This window comes from Tamandua tetradactyla, chromosome 11 (genome assembly GCF_023851605.1).
Source record: "Tamandua tetradactyla isolate mTamTet1 chromosome 11, mTamTet1.pri, whole genome shotgun sequence".
Taxonomy (NCBI): Eukaryota; Metazoa; Chordata; class Mammalia; order Pilosa; family Myrmecophagidae; genus Tamandua; species Tamandua tetradactyla.
This window is the reverse complement of record NC_135337.1, coordinates 19,832,801-19,848,523: the sequence shown is the minus strand read 5'-3', so window position 1 is coordinate 19,848,523 and position 15,723 is coordinate 19,832,801. Positions and strand designations below refer to the sequence as shown.

Below are 15,723 nucleotides of genomic sequence, written 5' to 3'. Positions count from 1 at the left end.
TTCTCTGTCTTTATTCACATTTATTTCAAGTGCTTTCGTTTTCTTTTTCCACTTTAATTTCAAGTTGGTTATAGATCACTACTGTGGGCAGGATCCAAGACTGAGACAATATCTCTCCTTCTTTCCAGGGCTGGCAGGAAGTGGGAACACTGAAAGAAAGTATAGTGGACGCGTGTGTACAGTGAGAGTCTCAATTTGCTCTGCAGCTCCTGCCCCAGCTAACTGAGGGCAGTGATGACAGGCTTAGTGGGGGAGACATGGCCAGCCCTTTGGAAACATATATGCCCTAATCATACTATAAAATGGTGGGTTATATTAACAGTCTCTGTTACTAACATGATCTACTAAGTAATGCTCACTTGGATTTTGCAAGCCGCTCTGGTTTATATTTCTTTTTTCCAAATGGCAAGTGCTAGATTAATATTCCAGAAGTGTCTAGGACTAGCTCCATAAAATAAAGTACCCAAAAAGTTACAGGGCCTACCTAAAATTTCTATTTCATGTGACTTGGCATGACTACTGATGAGGAACAAATATATTTCCATATACACTTAATCATTGTTCTTTCCACTAACACACTCAACTAGCATGGGCGTCTGCTTGGTTTGAATCAAGCAAGAATTTATATGAGGAATCACTTAATATGGTGAGAATAAAATTTACACATATTTCTGCCAAGGATCCTGTCTTCACTTATTCCATCCCAGGACTGTAGGTATGTATTTTTCTCCAGCAGAAAATAAAAATGATGCAAATATAAAAACTGATTAGACCAAAGTTCTAAACTCTGTATTTCTGCTGAATTTAATTTAAGCACTCATATAATAATTTCATGCCAATAATTATGATATAATATTCAAAACATTTCATTCTCAGTTTGGGAGTCATTCTTAATTCCTTACTTTCTCTCATACTACACATTCAGATCATCAGAAAATTCATAACTCTTATTTTCTAAAGTATAGACAGAATCCATTGTCTCTCAATTTAGTCCAAACTGCCATCTCTTTCATCCAGACTCCCAACTGGTCTTTCTGCTCCTACTCTTGGGCCCCTGTCACAGACTGAATCATGTACCCCAACAAAGACTGTTCTTAATCATAACCCACATTCCTGTGGGTGTGAACCATTTGTAAGTAGGACCTTTCGGAGACGTTATTTTTAGTTAAGGTGTGGCCCCGACTGAAACAGGGTGGGCCTTGATTTGATTACTGGAGTCCTTTATAAGCAGAAAACATTCTGACACAATCAATCAGAGCAAATGCCACACAGGAAGACGCTGGGAAGTCAGCAGAAATTAAGAGGGCAGCTATGAGGGGAGAGAGAGGGGCTTGCCGTACAACAGTCGATGACAGAGATACCAGCCAAGGTCCCCAAGGATCACACACCACCCTAGTGCTAGAAAGCTCGACTCTACGGAGAAAGTGTGGGCACGCAAATACTTTGATTTTGGTTTTATAGCCCTCCAAAGCACAAACCAATAAATTCCTGTTGTTAAGCCAATCCATTGTGTGGTTATTTGTCACAGTGGCCTGGCAAACAAAGACAACTTCGAAATCTTTCTCTCCAGAACAACGAGAGTAACTATTTAAAAATATGCCAGATGAACTCTCTGCCCTGGTAAAAACTATCCAACACTCACAGTGAAAGACAAAATTCTTACCCTGCATCATGGGATTATCCCCCCTTCCTCTCCAACCTCATGTCCAACTTCTTGCTTTCTGACTCCTTGCACTACAGTCACACTTCTGCTCGTTGCTGTTCCTTGCACATGGTCTTCTCTCTGCCAAGAATGCTCTCCTTCTATACTCCCCCATGACTCACTACTTCACTTCTTGCAGGTCTTTGTTCAAATAACCTTATTTAAGAGAACTACTCTGTCTAAAAGAGTACACCATCTCTTAACCCTGCTCCCTGTTCATTCATAGAACTACTAGCATTTTGCATATTATATACTTGTTTATTGTCTGTCTCTTCTAATAGACTTCATACACCAGCAGCTGTTTACTGCTGCAACCCCTGTTCCCTTAACATTGTCAGTCACACAGTAAGTAACTGATAAATATTCATGGATTGAATGAATCGATCACCATTCTTAGCAATTAAAAATGTGATTAAATAACAATACTTTTTGCAATTAAATTTAGGTGTTATGCCATTTTTTGTGTTCCAAAGGTATGACACATTTTAACAGTCCCAAGTGCCTGGCACATTGGAGGCATTTAATAGTTATGAAATTTTTACTACTAAGAAAATTATTAATCTAATATAATTTATAGAACGCCTCTGTTCTACAAAATGCAAACCTTGTCTCTGCCACTTTCCAAATACATAATCCTAGCCATGCTCCTGAAACTGTCAGTGCCTCAGTTTCCTTACCTGTCAGCATCACTTTTCTCTAAGCATTTTGTGAAAAATTAAGTGTGTTATATAGGTAGACAAGCTTAGAACGGTGTATAGCACATATCAAATAGTATACCAGCTTTCCTATGATCACTATCAATATTATTAGGGAAAGATAAGTCAGATCATGCCACTTCTTTACTCAAAAAAGTCTACGACATTTTCCCATTTCACTCAGAGAAGAACCCAACATGCCTGCAACCACGCCACCCCCACTGCCATGCATTACACCATCCGGCCTCCCCTGCTTCTCCGTCTTCACCTCCCTGTTCTTGCCATGCTGGCATCCTTAATGTTGCATGGAACAAATCAGCCACATACTGGCCTCAAAGGCTTTGCATCTGCTCCTCCTCCTCCCGGAATATATGAACCCAGCACTCAGCGACACCTCCTTCGGATCTTTTCACACGTCGCCTTCCCTCATTCTCCATTCCCTAGCCTCTTCACACCGCTATTTTTCTCTACTTCCAACTGATAAATTACTTATTAGTAATTTATTTATTTATGTATTCTTCATTGTTTATCTGGCCAAACTATAAAGAAAATTACATTGGGGAAGGACTTCATTATTTTGTCCACTGCTACAAGGCCAGCCTCTGGAAAAGTTGCATCACACATAAGGAGTATTTCTTGGATGACCAAATGAAAGGATTTCTTTCAACACAGAACATTTTACTGTTGTGCCACTTACTTCCCATCAGCGACGTTAACAGTTCTGAACAGGGGGTAGTCTTCTGGGGCAGGTCTTCCAGTGTGATCTTCAAACAGGAACACAGGCGATCTCCCAACTTCAACACCGATTTGCTGAATTCCATGCTCATTATAAATAGATAAAAGGAAAGACTGGATTCCTTTTTTGGGTTTTACTGTAAATAATATTGAAAAATCTTCTGGAAAAGTTCCACCTGAGAAGAGAAGACCAAATTCAGATATTCGGAATTTCCAAGTTGCTCCTGGATCATCCTAGTATTCTTAAATTACCTGTTTGGCCTTAAAAAGTCAACTAATTTCAAACAATAATAATAAACAGATTAAAGAACAAATGGAGTGGGGGCCTCTTTTTTTAAGATTTTTCTGCAATATCAACTCAAAATATATTCAAATTTGAAAGCCATTCATTTAAAGCACATTGATTAAGTGAAAGTGAATTCAAACTTAAGAAGCAAGATCACGGTGCCAGTGGAGCATCAAACAAATAATAAGCAAACGCTTGCTTAAGTACTGCTTTTGGTAATACCACACTTTTACTTCCTGCCTTTGCCTATTTTATGGCCATTATGCCTCTCTTTAAAGAGATATTGTAATAACACAATATATGAAGGCATTATTCAAAGCGTAAAGAGTTTCTGATGAGTTTTTCTTACCATACAATGCAGGTTTTTAGTGAGACACTCATGTAATTTTAAAGCAGAACTAACTAGATGCCTGGACAACGAGATTCTAATTTCAAGAGGGCAGATGGCTTATCTTTTTATCTTTGCCCTCTCAGTTTCAAATATGATTGTTAAACTGCAGTCTTTCAAAATGAATAGACATTGCATCCATGAATAAATTTGATACAGAAGAGACACAATAACTTTTATTTTATTTAAAATTTTAAGTCACTATCTTTCCATGCAGAATACATTTCTCCTTAACTAAAATTTCTTTCTAATATAGCTTCATGTCAATAGGATTTTTAAAGTGGGGAGAGAAGGCTTTCATAAATTGGGCTTAAATATCCTCCTGCCCAGATGGTTATGAAGATAATGATCTACACAAACAAAGTCCCTTGCATAGTGTCTGTCCCATAGCAGGTGATCTATAACGAGGGCATACAGTTTCCATTCTGTTCACATGGACAACATATTCAAACATTTAAATTAAAGGTCTCAAATTGGAATTGCAGAGGACATATAACTTAAATACTATCAGAATATTACAATGACTGCATTTAACTCACACCCTCCCCGCCCCGCATCATCAAGAGATTACTATTGAAATTTCCAATGTTACCATTTATTTTCTTCAGTAGAAGAGGTTGCTTTGATGTCTTTCCCCACGGGAAGAAAAGGGACTCCATGTGTATTTTTTCAAAGTTCTTTTCAAAATTATTTTTAAAAGAATATTCATGGTTTGGATTTTATTTTTTAACCTTGAACCTCAGTTAGCAAATGTTAATGGTATTTTGCATTATTTGCCAAAAAGCTCAACTCTCCAGGAAGACAAGCTTATAAGTATTATCATGGGGAAAAAATCAGGTATTAGTCAAAGGTTTCTCTCTCTATTGGAAGAAATACTCGTTAGTTAAAAAAAAAAAAGTTTTAAACACAATGTTGTGAGCAGGAAGAAATTTAGAAAAAAAAAAGAATTCTGTTAATTGGAGTGGAAAATGACCTTAGGGGCCTCCATTGTAGCCTCCCCCCCATGAATAAGACAGCAGAAATAATTAAATTTAGCAAATTAAGCAAATAACACATTTGAAGACACAATAAAATGGTCCTGAGATGATGAGCCAAATATAAGAAATTATAAACTGCAATTTCTTTAGTATTTCCAAAGCCTTTCTATTAGTCTCCTTTTTTCTGGTTCTCTCTCTTGAAAAATTCCCATCCCCTTTCCTTACTTCTCCATTAGAATGTTCACATTGCATTTATTTGTTTATTTTTAAAGTATGGATTTAATAACCAATTTTTCATTGTCAAAGCAAGAAAATTTGCACATTGACAATATTTATAAAAGCAGTTCTTAACTTTTGTATACAACAAATGACTTCAAAACAGAAAATATATTGGAAGAATCAATGAATGATCAACATACATTTGTTGTCAAGATTATTTTTAAGGTCCTTCCATGGACAAATATACTTTGTAATCTGCAATCTCTTGTTTTATATAGTATTTCTCTTTTAGAAAAAAGTTTAATGTGACAATAGGAAATTCAAACTCCTGTATGTACAGAATACAGGACAATATGAAGAATTTGAATAAATTGCTTCTGAATACTTAAACAAATCAGAGAACTTTTGTAAACCTCAGTTTCCTCTTCTGTGAAATCAAGATGAGAATGCATATCTTAAACAAAAGTTATCAGGATAAAAAAATCAACAGGTACGCAGGGATAGTCAAATACCTGGGAAAAGTTCAGTGGTTAGAAAATGCGACGCTCAGAAAATGCCAATTTACCTCTCTACCCCATTCCCTACATTATCATGATTTCAAGATAATATTAGGCCAATTCGTATTTTCATGGAATGGAATGCTCAATGCAATTATGAAAACCTGTCAGATGAAGGCTTACATGATCTCTAGCCCTAGAAGTCTCAATAACTGTGATATGCTACCAACTTCATTATGGCTGAGAAAGGCAGCAGCTAATACAAACTAATACAAAACAATACATTTTATAATATCTATCATGGAAGTATTTTCTTTCAACAGACTTCCGCATTAATTTTAGAATATCATTTATTAAATATTTCTAAATCCACACTCCCATTCAATTAACCTGAATATTCATTTTTAATATTGCTATGAATCTCCCCAGTAAGTTCTATCTGATTATACATAAAATAGGTTTAGAAATAATCCAACCCCATTTTGTCATCTTGAAATAAAATTATGAATTTCTAAATTTTTGTACAAACATATTTTTCTGTAAATATGCTAAATAAGTTAGGAAGTTCATGAATTTTTAGTGATTCAATTAGGTCATCTTGATGAATACAATGTATTTGTGTATGATACATAAAAGAAGTATGTTTATCCCCCTAATTGCACATTATATAGAATGATAAAAAGAAGTAATAACAATTACCAAAGAAAAATTTTTTAAAGCCAACAATAATAATAAAGTGAACATACCTGGAAATAACTGTTTGGTTGGGGCACTGAGTTGTGCTTGCTTTGAAACTCTGTAAGCAATATCTGAACCTTTTGAATTCTTTCTGTTTGTGCAAAATCCCGTTGTTTTTGATATTCCCTCCGGAGAACTTTGAAAATCTAGTGCTTTTAATACGTCAACTGGAGCACCTGAAAAATCAATAAAAAATAAGAGTAAATTAATAATCTAATAAATATGAGTATTTTTAACAGACAAAACTGTTTGTCATTCCATTCCTCACAGTCATATATTACTTGTTCATTTCCCTGATATTTGGGTTGAGGTGTTAGTAGGAAAGTGGCATAGCAAGTAGAAATATAAACTATAACAATGTTGCCAAATAAAAGAGATGCCAAATCTGGAATCAAATTATGGAAAAACAAAACAAGGTTTGCTCAAGGGTCTACCTATTTTGAATTTAATAAAGTCTATAGTTGAATTTGCAAGCATTTTGATGCATCTCAGTTACAATTTATAAAATCTTTACTTCCAAGTAATGTCATTGTGAAAGGCAGCATTTTTACAACTTTACATTAAAAGCTTCAAATTTAGTGATTATTATACATAAATGTTATAATGTGCAATAACTGTCATATTGTAAATACAAAGAGAATTGAAAGATCATTAAAAAGCATAGCTAAGTGTGATGGTGGCTCAGTGGCAGAATTCTTGCCTGCCATACTGGAGACCTGGGTTCAATTCCCAGTGCGTGCCCATGCAAAAAAAAATGTATAGCTGTTCTAGTTTGCTAGCTGCTGGAATGCAATACACCAGAGATGGACTGGCTTTTAATAAAAGTGGATTTATTTTGTTGTTCTTCAGAGGAAAGGCAGCTAACTTTCAACTGAGGTTCTTTCTTACGTGGGAAGGCACAGGGTGATCTCTGTTGGCCTTCTCTCCAGGTCTCTGGGTTCCAACAACTTTCCCTGAGGTGATTTCTTTCTGCATCTCCAAAGGCCTGAGCTGAGCTGCGAGGGCTGAGATGAGGTATGCTGCTCTGACTGGGCTGTGCTACATTGAGCTCTCTCAGTTAAGCATCAGCCAATTAAATCAAACATCATTCATTGCAGCAGGCACACCTCCTAGCCGACTGCAGATGTAATGAGTAACAGATGAAGTTCACATACCATTGGCGCATGGTCACAGCAACAGAACTAGGCACCTTCACCTAGCCAAGCTGATACCTGAACCTAACTACCACAATAGCTAATACAATATAATACAATATATATGTCCTTCTTTTGAGCACTGTCCTATGTTAGTTACTCACGAAGTATTTAAGTGTATGTGTATATGAATATGCATGTATCTCTGTGTGTGTATATATGTGGATATATGTACATATGTGTGTATGTGTACATATACATAGGTACCTATGTGTGTATATTTGTGTTTATGTGTATGTGTGTATGTTTATATAATCTGATGATGTTTGTGTTTTTTGTTTGTTTGTTTATTTGCAGGGGCAGGCACTGAGAATTAAACCCGGGTCCCCGGCATGGCAGGTGAGAACTCTGCCTGCTGAGCCACCATGGCCTGACCAATCTGATGAGTTTTACCCTTTAAATTTGCCAAAGTTACTTCAGAAATATCACTTCACATTTTATGATTTAAACTGAAAGTTCCTAAAGACGAGTAATTGTGTCTTTTTTATTCCTCTTAGGTAGCCTTAGAGTGTCTAACACAGCTCTGTTTGTTGGTGGAAGCTCACATTTCCCAAATCCAATCCAAACAGCTACCATCAGCTACTGGGTAGTGGCCAATATAAAAAATAGTAAGTTGGAAACATTAAAATTTCCCTTAGTAAGTTTGGCCTTTTAGATAAACTTGATTTTTTTTAAGACACTCAAATTCCCTAACCTCAATTACATATCTATCTATCCAATTCAATATGCACATCAAAACATCATGTGGTATTAGCATTGTAAAAACAAACTTTAGAATCCCTGTTACTCTATATAATTTATTCCCTTGGCTTTGTATGTGTATTGGGAAACAGGTATTCAGAGCAGGGCATGTACTGGTCAATGTATCACTTAGCATGCATGAACATGCTTCTTACTTCATTTATTCAGATTATATTAGGGGAAGCACTATAGTGCTTAAAAAAAGAAAATAGAATCACCATAAAATTTCAGAATATACTTTGTTTTATAAATATATTGTTTCTGGAGGATTTAATGAAAATAAAAACGGAATTGATTTTAGAATGAAGAAATGCCATCACCACAACTTATCATTCCTTACAAAGTAGAGGGTGGGCCACAACTGGGATTACATCTTTGGAATCTACTATTTCAACCAATCTTTGTTTACAATAGCTATAGGTCTGTTATAGAATGTATGAATGAATGATCGAAAAATGCATGTCAACAATGTGCCTCTGATCATTTCCTCAGTTAATTAATTTATGGCTGTATTGATTTCATTGACTTTTATATGTACAGGCATATATGAATGAAGCTTTGTATAACTTGCCTAGTACAGCATAATGAATGCACTTTCCCTTAATAATAACAGACCCTGTCTACCTATTTTATCAAGCTTCTGAACAAATATCAATGTACTATCCAGGAAAGTACACATTGTGTCAAATTATTTAAAAAGAAAAAAAAAAACTTTCCTTGAAGGAAGTAAGACATTTTGAAGGGATCATTAACTCTATCAAATTTGATACTATTTATTTCAGTTTGGGATATTTAAAAGAATCATAATGGCAGTCCATACTGTTGTTTGCTTGCAATGGGCAAACTTTTTAGGCCAATATGATGCCCAGCTACTTTTACTTTCTAATTCTCTCTTATTACAAAACAAGTAAAGTAATAATTATAATATGTGCTACTCATTGGGATAAGATCTTCAGATATGTAAACCTACAGGAGGTGTATTCCTACTTCTACTGTGCAGATGAGGGAATTGAGAACCACAGAGCAAACTAATTGAAAAGCCACAAAATAAAAACTTAAAAGGGAAATATAGTATACTTAATTATTTTGAGCCAGTTGGTTGATTTCTGTTATTTACATATTTTAAATTAAACTCAAGTCATGTTGCCTGGTATAAACTGCTCTTAAAGAGAATGTTTCTAAAAGCCTCAACATCTTGTCTTCCAAAGGAAGACACTTTCACACATTATTTTGCTCAGTATTTTTCCTGTCTTTTATTGCACACCTATAGGCTTGTTAAATGGGTGAATAGGATGTCAGAGCCCAAAGCATTACCACAACTGCTTTTTCACATCAAGCTCCACATCACAGCCTGAGTGAGCTTCCAAAACCCAAACACGGTCATGCCATTCTGCTGATTAAATTCCTTTGGAGAATCCCACTACCTTCCTGAGGATATTCACATTCCTTATATGTAAAATCGCCATGATCTAGATACAACTGCTGGAACGCCCAGTCTCACACCCAGCACTACATCTCCATCCTTACCTCTCAGAACCTCCTAACTACTTCTTAGTGCTCCAGCTAAACTGAACTCAGACTTCCCAAAACTCACCATGTTCTTTCCTCAGCCTCTGTGACTTTATAGATCCTATTCCCACTGGGAGAAACAATTAGCTGATGAAGAATAAATAGGCTATAACTTCCTCTCTCCTCCAGAAAGCATTCTCTATCTCCCAGTGCTGGGTTAAATACACCAATTGTAATACATGTATCAAAGCGTGTATTACAATTGGTTTTAATTATTTGTCTACACTTGAGGTTTCCCCAAATTAGAAGGGAATGAGGTATTACATACACACGGGACTATCTAAAATGTTGGTTAGATAAATAAAATAATGTTAAAAGATACAGAAGAAACTTCTGCTGAAGTCCATAGGATACTCTAGCCTTGAATCAGAAAAATTTTAAGGGCCTAATATGTTTTTCTACTGTATTATGTTGACCTCTTGCCCACCCCTACTCATACATTGATCAATTTGTGGCCTTGTCTTTGATCCTTTCTCCCTTAATGCTTCAGCATCCACATGGGTTACTGTCTAACTTCTCTCAATGCTCTGACCAATTTGTCAAATCAATGCCCCCTCTAACTTTTCTCACCATGCACTTCCATAACCAGTAGCGAAAGGCAGCATTAGAGAGTGCTACAAAGCTTCAACTCTGAAGCCAGGGTGGCTCTGAATGGCACCTGTACCACTTAGCATTTATGTGATCTGGACACATTATGTAACTGCTCTGTGCCTCAGTGTCTCCATTTGTCAAATAATAATAATAAAGTATTTACCTAAAAGAGTTTTTGTGAGAATTGAGCTGATACTGTGACAGTGCCTTAGAAAGTGTCTTGGTAAACATTGCCTATGGGCTGAAACCACATTGGTTGCTGTCAATTTTTGTATAGCAACAAAATCAGAATATATTTTTACATCTTTAAATGGTTTGAATAAATCAAAAGAAGAAAACTATTTTTGACACATGCAAATACATTAAATTTAAATTTCAATGTCCACAAACACAGGTATTTCTTGTTTTATACTGCATCACTTTATTGAACTTTGCAGATTTTACATTTTTTACAAATCAAAGGTTTGTGGCAACCCTGCATCAAGCAAGACCATCGGCACTGTTTTTTTCCAATAGCATGTGCTCACTTCAAGTCCATGTGTCACATTTTGGTAATCATCACAATATTTGAAACTTTTTCATTATCATTATATCTGTTATGATGTGATCAGCGATCTTTGAAATTATTATTGTAATTGTTTTGAGGTACCACAAACTGCACCCGTTCAAGATGGCGAACTTAATCCATAAATGTTACGTGTTCTGACAGCTCCTCCGACTGGCCATCCTCTCTCTCTCTTGCTCATTAGGCCCCTCTATTCCCTGAGACACAACAATAATGAAATTAGGCCAATGAGTAACCTTTCAATGGCCTCTAAGTGTTCAAATTGAAAGGAAGAGTTGCACGTCTCTCATTTAAATCACAAGATAGAAATGATTAAGCTCAGTGAAGAAGAAATGTCAAAAGCTGGAGATAGGTCAAAAGCTAGGCTTCTCATGCCAAACAGACAAGTTGTTTGAATGCAAAGGAAAAGTTCTGCAGGAAATTAAAAGTGTTACTCCAGTGAACACATGAAAGATAAGAAAAGTGAAGCCGGCTTGTTACTGATACGGAGAAAGTTCTAGATAGAAGATCAAAGCAGCTCCAACAGTTCCTTAAGTCAAAGTCTAATCCAGAGCAAGGTCCAAACTCTCTTCAATTCCATGAAGGCTGAGAAAGATGAGGCAGCCACAGAAGAAAAGTTTGAAATATGAGAGTTTAGTTAATGAGGTTTAAGAAAACAAACCATTTCCCTAAGATAAAAGTACAAAGTGAAGCATCAAGTGCTGATGTAGCAGCTGCAGTAAATAATTCAGAAAATCTAGCTAAAGTGATGAAGTTGACTACACTCTACAGCAAATGTTCAATGGAGACAAAACAGCCTTCTATTGGAAGGTAATGTATCTAGGAGGAGAAGCCAATGCCTGGCTTCAAATCTTCAAAGGGCAGGCTGACACTTTTGTTAGGGACTAATCAGCTGATGATTTAAAGTTGAAGGCAATGCTTATTTACTCTCAGTCTGAGAAGGAAAGGAAAAGGGCTGCAATTGGCTTTCAACAATAGCACCTTGAAGAGTTTCCCAATTTGGTTATTTCCATTTTTTGATTTGGGCTTGGAAAGCACACAAGTATGAAGTGGACTTTCTAAAAGGAGATGCTTTCCTCACTGCCAGGGATCTGAAGCATACCATTATGCAAGGAAATAACAAATAAAAAATCAATCAATCTCACAAAGTGGTATAATGATTTGCTGCTCCAGGTGAGTATCAAGAAGCCAAAAGGGCTACTGTGTGTGTGTGTGTGTGTGTGTGTGTGTGTGGTAGTGGGACACTGGACTCACAAAAAAGGAAGATGAGAGGCAAGTGACTACCATAATTTAACTACAACCAATACTTTGCTATATTTCAAACATCAAAAAAGCTCTTAATAAAGAGCATAAAACTGAGGATATTACAAGAGTATAGACAATAATTTTAACTCAGTTTCTGCAATTAGAACTACCTACCTAAGCTATTTTACACAATATCAGAACTGGTGAACTCTTCGACTTTCAGTCTTACCTATCTAAGACTTCATTTCTGCAAGTTAGCCCTATTTTGACAATTAAATGAGATAACGCATTTTAATATCCTAGAACAGTGTAACACATAGTAAGCACTTAATACAAATACATGAAAGAATTTTTCCCTGAAAATTTCAACTGCTCTGAACCTCTCTAATCAGTCTGGTGAACCCCACCCAGATTTCCCCAATGCTATAATTTGATCCCTGTTATTCATTTCCTCTTATTACCCTGGGAAATCTCTTTGCAGCAGAGCAGAATATTGAATCATTTTTTCTGTCTTAAAAGCTCCATGAGAAACTGTCTATAAAGATTATATACTGCTTAACAGTTCTTGCATAACTTTCAAATGTTACCCAGGGAGGTAACATTTACAACCCCAGGAGGTTTCCTGAATTTTAGCTTAAGCAAGTGGGCCCCACATCCATATTTTCATATTCATCAATCCATTACCAGCCTGTAGCACAACCTGAACTTAATACATTGATATCATCAGCATTTTCTCATCATTTTTTATTTGCATTGCAGAGACATTGTCATAATTATAGTTTAAAGCACAGTAACCCTAATGTGAATTATTTGTTAAAAAGTTAAAAAAAATTAACATCATAGTGTCTTTCCTCCAATACTATTCCTTCACCTATTTTAAATATACATATTCCACATACCAAGCTTGCATTATAAACCAAGATGAACATTAGATAATAAAGCAAATTGACATAGATACTGCCATATTTAAAAAGGTATGGAGGTGCATCTTCAAACAACCGTATGGTATAAATGATGTTAACGAAATCACATAAATTATCAATGTTCCAACACAACCCCTTTAGCTAAAATTACCAGACTTTCTATCTGCATTCTAATCTTTGTGGTCAAAGCACTAAACAGAAGAAACGACCTGCTTAAGTATAGTAAGAAATTGTAAGTTTATATAAGACACCCTTATAATATGCAGTTTACATTAAATATTCCTGTACATGGGAAGTGTTCCATAACACTACTTAGAATTTTTTTCCCCAAAGTGTTCTAAAATTTAGCTTCCCCCCAAATGCTTCACTATTAATAACACTGAGTTTGCAGAACATAATTTCCCACTAAAAAATGACTACAATAAATGAAAACTATCTCAAAGCCCAAGATTTTGATGGTCATCTTGTAAAAATATAGGTATTTGGTATTCAAACAACAGCTTGCATTAAACTGAGCATGACATAGACAAAAATCATGTAAAATGGAGCCTGGAGTTTTAGGAATTTCATAATTAATTTCATCAAAACAAGTGCCCAACAAGCCTACTGATATTAACTTTTCAGAAAATAGAAAACCAACAATCAAATGCAAATGTGCTTTTTTATAAATTGATGAAAAGTACCAGTTTAGAAAATTTCAATTGTGCAATGAAATTCATACATGGAAAGGTAAGGCAAAACCAATACTGTGAAATAATTCTGAAATGGAACTAAAAAAAAAAAAGCGTGACATAAAAAATCAAGCACATTCAGGTACCACTTTTAACTATTTATTATACAAATTCTGACCTGTCCATTAGTTGAGAGAAATCGATAAGGCATAGGATCCTAGAGTTAGCCTTAAATTAGGAGCACTAAACAAATTTGCTTTGAAAATCAGCACTGTATATATTTCCTTAATATTTAATCTCTTGTAGTTACTTTCTAAGTTTTCACCTGGAATATCTTCCCTCTACCTTTTAGGTGACCACAGATCCTACATCATTGTTCTGTTAAATCAGTGAAACACAGCATAGACGCTCACCACCATTTCCACACATCTATAATCTCTTGAACTGTCTCAATATCCATGGTGCCTTTCCATCAAATAAGTAATGCTTTACTATGTGGGATTTGGCCAAGTCATGTACACTAGCCTAAATATGTAAACTCAAATGGAAGTTATGGGAATTAATAGAGTGAATATGACATAGAAGTCACTATCCCCTGAAATTCCAAATAATTTGAGGCAACCTACATACCCTAAAATTGTCTAATTCTACATTTTTATAATGCTTTAAAACAAAATCTCCATCTTTACTTAAATAAGTCAATATGTATGGAAAATATCGGATTCATACAATGGAGAAAAATAAGGCAGAAAAACTATACAGAGAGCGGTAAAGGCAGGAAAGGCCTCAGTGAGAAAATGATGTTTGAACAAAGATCTGAAAATCTTAAGAGGCTGCTCTATCCTGATATTTTTGCCAAATAGCATTCTAAAGAGAGGGAAGTGCAAGTGCAAATAATAGGAGACATGAATTGGCCTAGCATGTTGGAAGCAATGCAAAGAGACAAAGGGAATAAAAGGGGTATGAGATCAGAAAAGTAAGGCGAGGGATGTTCCAAGCAGATTGTGAAGATCCTGGGAGATTTTGTATGGCATTTCAATTTTTCCCCAAGTGCAATGGAAAGCCATTGGAAGGTTTTGAGCAGAAGTACACAAATGACCACTGTGCCTGCTGTGTTCACTGTGGCCTGTAGGGGCACTGGGGTAGAATCAGAGCAGTGAGGATGCAATTGTAATCCTCCAGGTAAAAGATGTCTCCTAGGTCTGACAGAGGTGAAACACTGCAGTCAGATTCTGGATGTTTTCTGAAGGTAGAGGAGAGACTTGTTGATAGGAGATGGGATCCAAGAGAAAAGGAATCAAAACCATCACCAAGTCTTTAGGTCAAAAATGTTGCCATTAATTGAGATGGGAAGGACTGTGAGAGGAATTGGTCCCAGGAAGATAGTTCTGCTATTCAGTTTCAGGTATGTTAAATTTGGGATGACTTAATAAACCCTATTGTTATTGGCTGAATAGGTATTTGCATACATAAGTCTAGAAGGAAGAACTGGCCTGGAAATAAGACTGAGAGTTGACAGCTTATAAATATTATTTAAAGCCATAATTAACTTAATTAACAGCATGGCTATGTCAAAACTCTTTTTGATATAACTTTTCCTGAAGAAAAATCTTCATGACTTAAAAACACTTACATACATCACTTCGTTCTCTCAAAAATCATGACGGAGATCATGGTCCAATGCATTAGTACTCACAAACAAAAGTCACCATTTACAATTTCTGTCCTAAAACATGATATAATTTGGGCAATGGCAAGATCAATCACACAAAGTTTAAATCTTATCTTAGGTGACTTCTTTGCCTTAGAAGTCAGAAAAAGCAGGATGGCCCCAGTAACCTGGATATTTATCTCAAAATCCCATGTCTGCAATCATCTGAGGCAACCCAGTGTGAACAGACACAAACAGAGCCACCCTCTTCTTTGCAATTACTCACAATTCCCTGCTATGTGGAAAGTATCCATATGGTCTTACATTATGCAGCCTC

General features: G+C 35.9%; 1 protein-coding gene across 2 annotated transcripts in view; it reads right to left on the bottom strand.

Moving 5' to 3' along the window:
* Nucleotides 1–15,723, bottom strand: part of COL11A1 (collagen type XI alpha 1 chain) — a 215,067-nt gene that overhangs the window by 188,900 nt on the left and 10,444 nt on the right. For both annotated transcript variants that reach the window (XM_077120085.1, XM_077120086.1), the window contains exons 2-3: nucleotides 6,246–6,413; nucleotides 3,095–3,308 (exon numbers count right to left, since the gene is read on the bottom strand). In XM_077120085.1, coding sequence (XP_076976200.1) covers nucleotides 3,095–3,308; nucleotides 6,246–6,413 — 382 coding nt within the window. The remainder of the gene's footprint in view (nucleotides 1–3,094; nucleotides 3,309–6,245; nucleotides 6,414–15,723) is intronic.